We start from the raw sequence: 12,779 nt of genomic DNA, 5'->3' as shown, positions 1-12,779 counted from the left end.
AGATGACCAGGTAGTCTATAAATAAGATAGTTTTACTTCTTGTTTTTCAACCAGCATGCCTTTTCTTTTTTTTTCTTTGCCCTATAGTACGGACTAGTACAGAACTAGCACAATGTTGAAGTGTTCAGAAGACATCCTTGCCTTGTTCTCAACTTTAGTAGAAATGCAGTATCTTTCACTCGTAAGTATAAAGTTAGCTGTGTGTAAGCTCTAACAGGTTAAGTTTTCTTCTGGTTTTAGTATGCTAGAGAATTTATCATCCATGAATAGCTATTAAATTTTGTCAAAAATTTTTTTCTGCCTCTATTGAGGTAATTATATGGCTTTTGTCTGCTATGGTAAAATACAATAGCTTTTCAAATGAATTTCTGGATTAAACCCCACTTAGTCTCAAAGTATTTATCCTTTTTATTATCCAAGGATAATAAGTATTATTATTATTATTATTATTATTATTATTATTATTATTATAAGTATTATCCTTATTATCCTTGGATATATTTGATATGTTACAGTTTTATAAAGGATTTTCGTGTCTATGTTCATGAGAGATATTTATAGTCTCTCCCTGCCCAAACACACACAATGCCTTTGTCTGGTTTGGATATTAGGATAATGCTGGCATCATAGAATTAATTGGGAAGTGTTTCCTCTTTTCCTGTTTTCTGAAAGAGTGTATAAAGAATGTTTAGTACAGTTCACCCATTTGCATTAGAAAAAGTAATGTTGGGGATGAAAGACCTGAAGAACACAACCCAAAAGTCAGAGGCCTGGAGATCCTTAAGACGTAAAAATTACCTTTTCCCTTAAAAGTCAGGAAGAATACATCTCTGCCTTCATTCCAATCTGCTGTAGAAACCAGATCTGTCCAAACTTACCCTGAGGATTTGCTGGGGGCTTATGACCACTTCACTAGTGTCTTAGGTGAATTCTTTATCTCTATTCTGTCTATCCTCAGGTGACCCTGTCCTCTTTCCACATTAGCACCCAATGTGGACTTCACCCTATAGGCTTTCCTTTCCCAAACTACCATCAATACAAGGTTCTCTGTGTGGATTGGGATAACAGTAGGCATTCATAGAACAGCTTACAGTTTAAAACTTAAAATTTAATTGGTCCAAAAAATTCACTGGCCATAACCAACCATACTTATATCTTTTCTTTATTCTATAGCCAAGATGCTGAAACATATTGCAGGTTCTTCTCATTTCCCTAACTATATTTAGGCAAGAGTTCCTTATTGGGCTCAGCCTTTAACCAGAATAATGATATCTGCACTTAGAATGATTCTTGACCTGGCTGGTGTGGCTCAGTGGATTGACTGCTGGCCTGTGAACCAGGGGTTGCAGGTTGGATTCCCAGCCTAGGACATGTGCCTGGGTTGTGGGCCAGGTCCTCAGTAGAGGACATGCAAGAGGCAACTACACATTGATGTTTCTATCCTCTCCTTCTCTCTCCATTCTCCTCTCTAAAAATAAATAAATAGAATATTTAAAAAGAAAAAAGAATGACTCTTGGAACATAGTATTGAGCATAAGTAATTATTCAATGAATTAATGAATCTCTTAACATTTAGATTTTCAAATAAATTATTCAGCAGTTAGTTAAAAAACTGGAGACATTTCAAAATATAAAGTACACATATATGTGCCTCAAAATTGAGTTGAATTAGTTTACATTTTTTATTATTTTTTCAAACTTTCATATTTGCAAGCCATATTTATTAGATGCACAATATTTTTAAAAACAGCTATTAGCTTCTAGTTGGCTTATTTTTAAATGATAATTATTTTTCAGGAAATAATTCACTAAAAGACAAATATTCCAATAGCAATTCAGGAATTAGGAAATGTTGATTCATTAAAAATATTATCTTGATTCATCACTTTGTTGCATATCTCAACATTTACATATTAATTCTAATTAAAAATCCATCAATCCCTTGTACTAATTAGACCTAAAGAAGAACATCAGAATGGAAGAGTGAGAGAACCTGAGAATCTGAGGCCTCATTGAGACTCTCAGAGGTCACTATAACTCCTTAACAAATCCTCTGTTGCTGCTGATGACTAATTTAAGTGCTTCCTCCATTCTTTCCATTGTAGAATATTCAGGGAGGCACAGAATATTATGACATACAAGTGATTTGGGGTTATCTCTTTCACTGGAAGTTTCAGGACATTGAAATATGATTCCCATTTGTTGTAATCCTCTTACAGTCTGCCTATCATTTCCTGTAAGAAAAACTGGAAAGGAGAAATCTTTGGTTAAAATATTTCTTAGCAAGAGCAAAACATTTTTAAAAAGGAAGAAATTAATCACTTCATTCAGTAAATATTTATTGGGTACCCTTGTACAGAGAGAACTACACGGGACCATGTGGAGCATAGAAAAATCATGACATCTGGTCTTTGTCCTCAGAGAGTTCATGGTCTATTTAGGGGGAAATTACATACAAGTTGACTCTTGAACAAGATGGGTTTGAACTATGTGGGTCCACGTATATGTAGATGTTTTTCAGTGAATACCATAAATGTATTTTCCTTTTTCTTAATAACACTTTATTTTCTTTAGTTTACTTTATTGGAAGAATACAGTATATAATACATATAATATACAAAGTATGTGTTGATCTGTTGTTTATGTTATTGGTAAGGCTTCCGGTCAACAGTAGGCTCTTAGTAGTTAAGTTTTGGGGGAGTCAAAAGTTATACACAGACTTTCCATTTTGTGTTTGTGTGTGGCAGGGGAATTGGCATCCCTAATCCTCAGGTTGTTCAAGGCTCAACAGTACATAAAAAGATAATAGCAAGATACAGGAAAGTTTATTTTAGCTCAGCCAAGAAGTATGAGGTGAAGATCTTAATGAAAGCCCTAAGACTCCAGGCAGGGGGAGAGGTGCCGTGCTGGGGAGGCTTTACAGAGGCCACATATGGCTGATTAATTCTCAAGGAGAGGAGTTGAGTGACCTTTCAAAGCAGGGGAGGAACTCCTAAGGAAAAGCTTAAATTAGGAAGAAATATGTAAACTTACTTGAGTGTACAGATATGAAGGTACACACAGTGGAACCACTGGGCTGAAGTACACTTTTCCCATTAAGAGAGAAGATTATAAAAGTAGTTTGGGAGTTCCAGCCAAGATGGAAACGTAGGTAGAAACCCTTTGCTCCCTCACACAACCAAAAGGATAACAACCAATCTAAAATCAATAAACAATCAAAAACATCAGAAAATCAAACTGCATGGAACTCTGACAACCAAGGAATTAAGGAAAAAATCAACCAGAACAACCAGACCAGTAAGGAGGACTGCAAGGGCCAACTCAGAAAAACACAGCATCGAGGCAGCTGAGGGGTAGGGCTGGCTGCCCAGCTCCACAGAGCTACACAGGAAGGACTGACTTAAGGGGAAAACTGAGACTCAGAGCTGACTGAGGGCTAAGGTTGGGTTGCCATGGTGGGAGGTACTTCCAGTCTGACACCAGAGTCTGTTGGAAAGTGTGCTAGAGACCAGCAATCAAGCTGTGCATTGTTCCCTCTCTGGCCCCTCCCCCACAGGCAGCGCTGCAAAGAGGGTTGCCCTGCCTGGGGGGAATACCTAAGCCCTGCCCCTTACAACCTATGAGGTGTGCCAATACAAAGAAATATGGCCTAAATGAAAGAACACAGCAAAACCTCAGAACTAAACAATGAGGACATTGCCAACCTATCTGATGGAGAATTTAAAGCCCTGGTAATCAAAATGCTCACAGAGCTGATTGAGCTTGGTCGAAAAATGAAAGAACAAATGAAAGATACCCAAAATGAAATAAAGCAAAATATGCAGGGAGCCAACAGTGACAAGAAGGAAACCAGGATTCACAGCAACAATTTGGAACAAAAGGAAGAAATAAACATCCAACTGGATCAGCACAAAGAAACAAGAATCCAAAAAAATGAAGAGAGGCTGAGGATTCTCTGGGACAACCTGTAACATTCCAATATCCTAATTATAGGGGTGCCAGAAGGAGAAGAGCAACAGCAAGAAATTGAAAACTTATTTGAACAAATAATAAAGGAAAACTTCCCCAGTCTGGCAAGGGAAATAGTCTTCCAGGAAGCCCAGAGAGTCCCAAAGAAGTTGGACCCAAAGAGGAATATACCAAGGCACATTATCATTAACTTATTCAAGATTAAAGACAAAGAGAAAATCCTAAAAGCAGCAAGAGAAAAGGAGACAGCTACCTACAAAGGAGTTCCCATTAGATTATCAGGTGATTTCTCAAAAGAAACCTTGCAGGCAAGAAGAGTCTGGAAAGAAGTATTTAAAATCATGAAAGGCAAGGACCTACATCCAAGATGACTCTATCCAGCAAAGCTATCATTTAGAATGTAAGGCCAGATAAAGTGCTTCCCAGATAAGGTCAAGTTAAAGGAGTTCATCATCACCAAGCCCTTATTATATGAAACGTTAAAGGGACTTATCTAAGAAAAAGAAGATCAAAATATGAACAGTAAAAATACAACAAACTCACAACTATTAACAAATGAACCTAAAAGAAAAGAAAAACAACAAAAACTAAACAAACAACCAGAACAGGAACAGAATTAGAGGAATGGAAATCACACAGAGGGAGTTCTTTGGGAAGGGGGAAGGGAGGAATAGGGGGAAAAGGTACAGGGGAGAAGAAGCATAATTAGTAGGCATAAAATAGGGAAAGATAAAAAGTGGTATAGGAAACAGAGGACTCGAAGAACTTAGTGAACTAAGGTGGGGGGAATGCGGGAGGCAGAGTGGAGGGGGGATAAAGGAAGAAAAATTGGGAAAACTGTAATATAATAAAAATACTTTAAAATAAAAAACAATGTTAAAAAAATTTAAAAATGACAGTAGTTTGGCCTTGTGGAGAGGTTGGTTGGGTTTATGGAGAAGTTGGAATTGTCCTCCAGCATCCTCAGTAGCAACACAAATAGTGAGAAGAAAGTTGTGTATCATGGAAGGAGCTGAAAATGGGATGAGGTGGTGACAGAATGTCATTGTCTATTTTAGAGAACCCTTATGGTTCCCACTAAGAATTCTTATAGCCCAAGGCCACAGAACTTAATGGTCAATAACCTAGGCTTTGGATCAGCCTTTTGGGTTCAAATTCTGGTTCTGACACTCACCAGCTATCTGAACATAGGCAAGCTACTAAATGTTCCAAGCCTCTTTTTCCTCAAACCTGAAATGGGAAAAAATAAGTACCTATCTCATAAGGTTGCTATTGGGATAAAGGGAAATAATAGATACAAAGTGGTCAGTATAACACCTGGCAAAGAATAAGCACACAATAAATGCTATTATTATTATTATTATCAGTGGTCACTGCTACTATTATTTCTAAAATATTATTAGAGATAGTTTACATTGTCTTAAGTTCATAGGACTTAAGATGGGAATGTAAGATAAAAAGGCTTGATTAGGAGCCAACTAGACTGAGGAAAGTGGATGCACACTAAAATTGAAGGTGGAATTAGAGTCATTGTTGAGAATGTAGTAAAATAGTGATACTTTTAGTACCATTTTTTTATGGGGAACAAGCTTATGTAAAAGATCAAACATTGGTCTAGAAAATAGGGAACTTGGGTTATAAACTTGGGAACTTGTTTTGCTGTTAACAGAAATGAACCACCACAAATAAGATATTTACTTTTTCAAAAGATATATCTGGGAATGTGTCTGAAAAAAAAATCAAAATACTAATTCCAAAGAACATAAGCACTCCTGTGTTCATTGCAGCGTTATTTACAAAAGTCAAGATCTGGAAGCAGCCCAAGTGTCCATCAGTAGACAAATGAATAAAACAACCATGGGACACTTACACCACGGAACACTACTTGGCCATAACAAAGAAGAAAAAATTACCCTTTGCAACAGCATGGATGGACCTGGAGAATGTTACACTAAGTGAAATAACCCAATCAGAGAAAGACAAATACCATATGATTTCATTCATATGTGTACTCGAAGGAACAAACTGAACTAATAAGCAAAACAGAGACAGACTCATAGAGAGCAGGCTGACAGCTCTGGGTAGGGGGGTAAGGGAGTGGATGGGTCAAGCAAAAAGGAGAAAGGATTCATGGACATGGACAACAGTGTAGTGATTTCAGAGGAGAGGAGGACTATAAGAATAAATGGTAATGGAAAAAATACAAAAAAATTTAAAAAATAAAAAATATACATTTATAGATCCACCTATTACTGTAATACTTACAGAGGAATTTTTTCTTTTCATCCAGAGTTAATTTGTGAAAAGCTTTCCAAAACATCTGTATAGTAGGATGTGATTTAGAGTATCCTTTCCCATACTTTGAATTCTTGAGAAAAAGAGGGAGAAAAATGGGTTTGAAGGGGAATATATAGCTGTTGTTCAGAAGAATTGGGGGCACTTTAGTTATTACCAACCTTTTCAAATTGTTTCCAGTCATAATCAGTATTTCCAACTATTGCTGTCATTAGTTCTTTAGGATGGAAAAGCCTAAGTATCTCCTTGTCACAGACTTTATAAAATCCTCTCTTAAATTCTTCATAAATGTCTTCTATGGATGTGTTGAAAATGTAATCAACACACTTAGAAATATAGTCTTTCCTTAAGAAAAACAAACAAAAAAAGGCCAATAATATACTTTATCAGTGACTATTGAGGAAGAAAAGTAAATTACATCTGCATACCATACAACCTAGTACTACTATCGAGGGATATAAAAATATCTGCTCAGCCAGAAGAAGAAACCTTGGAGAATAAATATAGCAGAAGCATTAAGACTTTGTTTTGCTCCCATTTTCTAGTTGCAGTCAGGATGATACTTTAAAAACACTAATCTGAATCTGTGGTTGTCCTGCTTAAAATCCTTCAAAGGCTTCTCAAAGGCGGAGCCCAACCTCCAGGGCACAATGAAAAAGCCCTCCATGATGTGAACTTTGCCCTACTCTACAGCCTCTTCCCAATTCCATTTGAATCTTTGGCCTCAGGCTCTTGTTGTTAGGCCACAGCATGCAGTACTTCCTCTTTACCTGGCAACTTCTATCATTCATCAGAGTTCAGTATGCACATAACTTTCTCAGGGTGGGTCCTCTGTTCCTCTTTCCCTCCACACTTACAATACATGTCACGGTGTGAAAATTATTTATTCAAAGACTGTTGTCTCCACTACATGAAGAATTTCCTGATGGCAGGTTTGCTACTAAAGGTATTTGTACTAGATATCCACCAGAAACATGAGTCTCCCACCCTTTGAGCATCCCTCCTGGACATTCCTATGGAAATCAACCCCTCTCTGCCCTCTCCTGTAACCAGTGGTGTGCTGGTGAATGTTTAACAATCAGTTTTCCAAAATGAAAGAGAAAAAGGGAATGCTCATTGGCACCACTTGCCAATTTCTGTGGTGTAAATATTCCCACCATGGCTGATTTCAAGCTACTAACATTTTAATAATTAAACAACTCTCAATATTTCCAAAAATTTAATAATCAGCTCTCAAGCTGGTATCAGTTGATTCCAGCATATGTCTACCTGTAACTCCCTAGTCTCTTAACTGGATTTAAGTTTCTTCAGAGTTTCCATCCTTAGCTGATATTCTATTATGTAATCATAATTTATTCAGGTATTGTTTTTCTGTCTTACTGGAATTTAAGCTCGAGATTTTGTTCTTTTTTACTGCTATATCTCCAATACCTAGAGTAAGGTCAGTTACAGAGTTGGGGCTCAAAAATAATTGTTAAATGAGTAACTAATGAAAAGTGCTGCAAAGAAAATATTTAATTCTGATCCTTTCTCCACTTCTCTTACCCTGTAACTTGTTTCTTCTTTCTAAAAGATGAGCTAAAATGATCATCTGAGAAACTAAAATACATTTATAAAGTAAAGTGATATAAACTTTGCTTAATGTGTATTCAAAGCAGGTATTCTAGTTCTCAAAACGTACTTATTGGTTTGGTCCACAAGTATAGTGATCTCATTTGTAGTTAAATTAACATCCTTTTGGTCCCAATGTATCTGTAACGAAAATAGATTCAGGTAGCAAACATGAAAGTAAGTCGGAATAATTAACCATAATACTATTATTGCCAATATAGTCTTCCCTATAAAATTTTAAATAACTTGGAGCTAAATAATTATTTATGTAGTTCAGCCTTTTAAATGCATATAAAAATTTTAAATCCACCCCACTATATGTTGTAAAATACTTTAAAGCATACATCAGTCCATTCAGTTGTTTACATCAATAGAAAAATCACCTTGTATTTTTAGTTTATTTGAGAGAATACACACATAAGGTATACAATGAGGAGCAGGTAGGGAGAAAATCTTACAGTACAGAGGTAAAATACATTAAAAAAAGGTATCCCATATCTGAGACATTGCTGTAAAATTATGTTTTAAAAAGACTAATGCTAAACTATAAACTGGTGTTCATTAGTACTGTGAACCCTGAGAAAGAAGGTACCTCCTAGGAAGGGCTCCTTGTGGCTAACTTTAAAAACAAAACAGCCTAACAGCCATTTCTACACAGTGGCCTGACCCACAAACTGCACTTCAGGGAGAAGCCTGCACTGAGCTAACCTACCTCTGCACTGAACTGCCTGCTTACTGTGTTTCTGCCATCTGAGCCAGACCTTATGAAGGAGTTCCTGGAATCATATTCTAAGCAATAGGACTGAGTTTTCCATATCTAATCAGAGCCACCGCAACTATATCCCTATCAACATCTTTACCAACCAGTCAGGACAGTGCCTTTTGAACCAATCAAACTGCAATGATTTGGAGTTCTCTGGAGTCCTCGTGTGCATAAGGATGGATCAATCAGGGACTAGGGGCTGGGACTTCTGTCTATATAAGCCACCTCCCCTGTGGTTCAGAGAGGGCGCTTTCCCTTTCCACTGAAGATAGAGTTTCCCTGGTTGAGTTGAAACACTAAAGATGTTTCACTGGAGTAGAGTGGAGCAGACCAGCACAGCACAAAGCAGACCAGCAAGAGGCAAAGCAGAGCAGAGTATCTTGCTAGAGAGAGGCCTGGCCCCAGGGCTGCCTCACAGCTGTGCTATATCACAATTGAACTGTTTTGCACCAAATAAAAGTTCCCTTCACCACACCCCAAACTGGGAATTCCTGTTGGCATTGAATTGGCACCAATGACAGTGGACAATACTCACAGAAAACTGTAGGTTCAGTGCTTCTCCCATGTCATCAGTCTCATAATTTAGAATTTCTTGCAAACTCCTAGTGAAAATTTTGGTTTAAAAATTATATTAATTTTTATAACATTTCAAAAGTAACACTTTGAACACTTATGTGTTCAATGGAAAAATTTTGGGCCCTACAGAAATGTATAAAATTCCATGTAAATTTCTCCTCCACCTTCCCGCTCCTTCCTAGAGTTAACCTCTATTTAGTTTTGATTGGTTGGACCACTGCTAACACAGACACTGCTGTGTCTGGGTGGAAATGACAAAAAGGAACACCTTCCCCTAAACTGGTGATTCTCAACCAGGGGCTATTTTGCCCCGGGGGACATTTGGAAAAATCTGGAGACATTTTTTGTTGTCACAATTAGAGGGTTGCTACTGGCATCTAGTGGGTAGTGGCCCCAAGTGCAGCTCCACATCCTACAATACCAGCACAGCCTTCCACAACAAAGGATAATGCAGACAAGTGTCAGTGGTTCCTCAGACCCTGCTCTAGATTGTCAGGGCACAGTGTAAATCTGGCCAGTTTATTCTTCCACTAACAGTACATGAGAGGAGAATCCTGTTCTCCACTCTGTTGTCCATTCTATATTTTATGAAAAACTTTTTAATAGCTGTCAATCTGTAAACAGAAAAATGGTATTTTCATTTGTATTTCCTTGATTATTAGTAAGGTTGAAAATATTTTCATTTTTTGATTAACTATATATACATATATATGGTAACACATATATAAAGGTTTGGCAAAAGCAGGTTTACAGCTGTGAATACACAAAACAGTTTTTTGGGTATTATTATTTGTTAATTATCGTATGATTTATTTGTATTGTCTTATTATTGTTATTATTTCACATTCTCACTTATGATTTATCTTTTAGGTAATGATGGCAGGTAATTTAACCTACTTTTGCCTACCCCTTTATATTTATACATCAGAGACACTAATTCACTGTCTATCATATGTTGCCAGTATTTTCATCACAGGATACGAGGTGGAACCAAAAATAAACCAAGAATTTACTTATTAAAAATTGTGTATTTATTCTTACATGTTTAAACTTCAGTCACCTTCAAAGTACTCTTTATTTGATGCAATACACCTATTGAGACATTTTTTCCACTGCTCAAAGCAATTTTTGAACTCATCAATTTTGATGCCTTTTAGTGCTTCTGCTGTTTTTTATTTCACCTCTACCACATTGGCAAAATATTTCCCTTTGAGGACTTTTTTCATCCAGGGAAACAAAAAAGTTGCTTAGGGTGAGATCAGGTTAATAGGGAAGGTGGGGAATGTCGGTCATGCCGTTTTTTAGTCAAAAACTGCTGAACACTCAGCACATTGTGGACAGGTGCACTCATAAAGCACCCATCATGAAATGGGCAAATGCTTTGAAAGAGTTAAAAAAGATTCACTGAAGCCAAATGCAGCCTCTTACAACACCACCAGCTGGTACACTGATACAGATGGGTTCCTAGAACACTCACCTACTGGGGGCAGTCTGTACTACAAGGGGCCCACCCACCAAAAGATAATTCTGATTTTTCTGAGGGTCTCCCCTCATGTAGTTTGCCTTTTAACTTAGAACAATTTATTCAAAATCTGTGAGCATGCAGGATTTTCATTAAGAATATCGTGTATTGTCCAAAGTAACTGTTTCCATCTGGATACATTGAAAAGACCAGGCTCTGTTTATTTTACTGGTTGATAATTAGAGGAACATTTGGCTTTTCTCCATTTTTGAAGGTTTACTTGACTATTAGTTATGCTAAAATTCAAATTCATCTAAACACACACATACATTATTGAAATTGAATACCTTGTATGTTTCTGCATGTGTAAAATCATTTATGCCTAAATAACTAAGACTCACTAGATAAAGTCATGGAAAACCATTTACTTACTTCCCCAAAACAGGACTGAGTTCTTTTAAATCTTCCAGTGATGGGTTTTGGTCCAGAAGTTTCTTAAACAGAGCCAGTGGGAAAGGAATATTGGCAACATTTAAATTGTATAGGGAGAGTCCACACAGCATCCCAAAGAGGAAATATCTCTTCTTCTCAAATTTGGTCTGGAAAAATAGAAGGGAAAAAAAACATAATGTACTTAAATCAGTTATCCAATGGGATAATTATATTAGTAAAACAATGTTTTTGGTTTCCTTTTCTAAAAATCACAAATTAGAAACAAAATGGACTTCAGGAAAATAAATCTGAGGTTCTTTTTTTTAAAAAAAAATTATTTATTATGCTATTATAACTGTCCCAGTTTTTCCCCCTTTGGTCCCCTCAGCCCAGTACCTGCCTTAATTCAGCACCCCGCCCCCCCCACCTTAGTTCATGTCCATGGGTCATGCATATAAGTTCTTTGGCTTCTCCATTTCCTATACTATTTTTAATATCCTCCTGTCTATTTTGTACCTACTAATTATGGTCATTAATCCCTGCACCTTTCCCCCATTCTCACCCTCCTCCCAGCTGATAAACCTCCAAATGATCTCCATAGCTATGATTCTGTTCCTATTCTGGTTGTTTGCTTGGTTTGTTTTTTTACATGCAGTTGTTGATAGTTGTGAGTTTGTTGCCATTTTAAAGTTCATAGTTTCGATCTTCTTTTTCTTAAATAAGTCCCTTTAACATTTCATATAAAGGCTTGGTGATGATGAACTCCTTTAGCTTTTACCTTGTCTGGGAAGCACTTTATCTGCCCTTCCATTCTAAATGATAGCTTTGCTGGATAGAGCAATCTTGGATATAGGTCCTTGCTTTTCATTACTTTGAATACTTCTTGCCAGTCCCTTCTTGCCTGTAAGGTTTCTTTTGAGAAATCAGCTGACAGTCTTATGGGAACTCCTTTGTAAGCAACTCTCTGCTTTTCTCTTGCTGCTTTTATCTCTCTTTATCTTTAACCTTTGGCATTTTAATTATGATGTGTCTTGGTGTAGTCTTCTTTGGGCCTAACTTGTTTGGAACTCTCTGTGCTTCCTGGACTTGTATGTCTATTTCCTTCACCAAATTAGGGAAGTTTTCTTTCATTATTTTTTCAAGTAAGTTTTCAATTTCTTTCTCTTCCTCTTCTCCTTCTGGCATCCCTATGATTTGGATGTTGGTACATTTGGAGATGTCCTAGAGAGTCCTTAAGCTATCCTGTTTTTTAAATTCTTTTTTTCTTCTTGATGTTCTGATTGAATGCTTATTTCTTCCTTATGTTCCAAATCATTGATTTGAATCCCAGCTTCCTCCCCTCCACTGATGGTCCCTTGTAGATTTTTCTTTATTTCACTTGGTGTAACTTTCATTTCTTCATTTATGTTGTTGCCATACTCAATGAGTTCTTTGATCATCCTGTGTTTTGAAGTCTGCATCTGGTAGGTTGATTATCTCCATTTTGTTTAGTTCTTTTTCTGGTGTTTTGTCCTGTTCTTTCATTTGGGCCGTATTTCTTTGTCTCCTCAATTTGGCAGCCTCCCAAAGGCTTTTGTTTCTGTGTATTAGGTAGGCCTGCTTTGACTTCATCTTAGTAGTGTGGCCTATGGTAGAAAAGACATGTGAAAATTGTGTGGGGTGAAGACTTAG

The 12,779-nt window shown here is 37.0% G+C and overlaps 1 protein-coding gene and 1 long non-coding RNA gene across 4 annotated transcripts in view; one reads left to right on the top strand and one right to left on the bottom strand.

Moving 5' to 3' along the window:
• LOC123806871 overlaps positions 1-12,779 on the top strand; it is a 56,322-nt gene that overhangs the window by 1,908 nt on the left and 41,635 nt on the right. For both annotated transcript variants that reach the window (XR_006783541.1, XR_006783540.1), the window contains exon 2: positions 88-181. This is a non-coding gene — a long non-coding RNA (uncharacterized LOC123806871). The remainder of the gene's footprint in view (positions 1-87; positions 182-12,779) is intronic.
• HERC6 (HECT and RLD domain containing E3 ubiquitin protein ligase family member 6) overlaps positions 1,528-12,779 on the bottom strand; it is a 64,015-nt gene continuing 52,763 nt past the window's right edge. For both annotated transcript variants that reach the window (XM_045820306.1, XM_045820307.1), the window contains 6 exons: positions 11,109-11,275; positions 9,174-9,240; positions 7,946-8,016; positions 6,426-6,609; positions 6,235-6,337; positions 1,528-2,246 (listed from right to left, as the gene is read on the bottom strand). In XM_045820306.1, coding sequence (XP_045676262.1) covers positions 2,032-2,246; positions 6,235-6,337; positions 6,426-6,609; positions 7,946-8,016; positions 9,174-9,240; positions 11,109-11,275 — 807 coding nt within the window. In that variant the 3' untranslated portion in view covers positions 1,528-2,031. The remainder of the gene's footprint in view (positions 2,247-6,234; positions 6,338-6,425; positions 6,610-7,945; positions 8,017-9,173; positions 9,241-11,108; positions 11,276-12,779) is intronic.

This window comes from Phyllostomus hastatus, unplaced genomic scaffold, assembly GCF_019186645.2.
Source record: "Phyllostomus hastatus isolate PE091 unplaced genomic scaffold, TTU_PhHast_1.1 phas_scaffold_39, whole genome shotgun sequence".
NCBI classification, from domain to species: domain Eukaryota; kingdom Metazoa; phylum Chordata; class Mammalia; order Chiroptera; family Phyllostomidae; genus Phyllostomus; species Phyllostomus hastatus.
The sequence above is the reverse complement of the archived record's forward strand: the minus strand, read 5'-3'. Positions and strand labels throughout refer to the sequence as shown.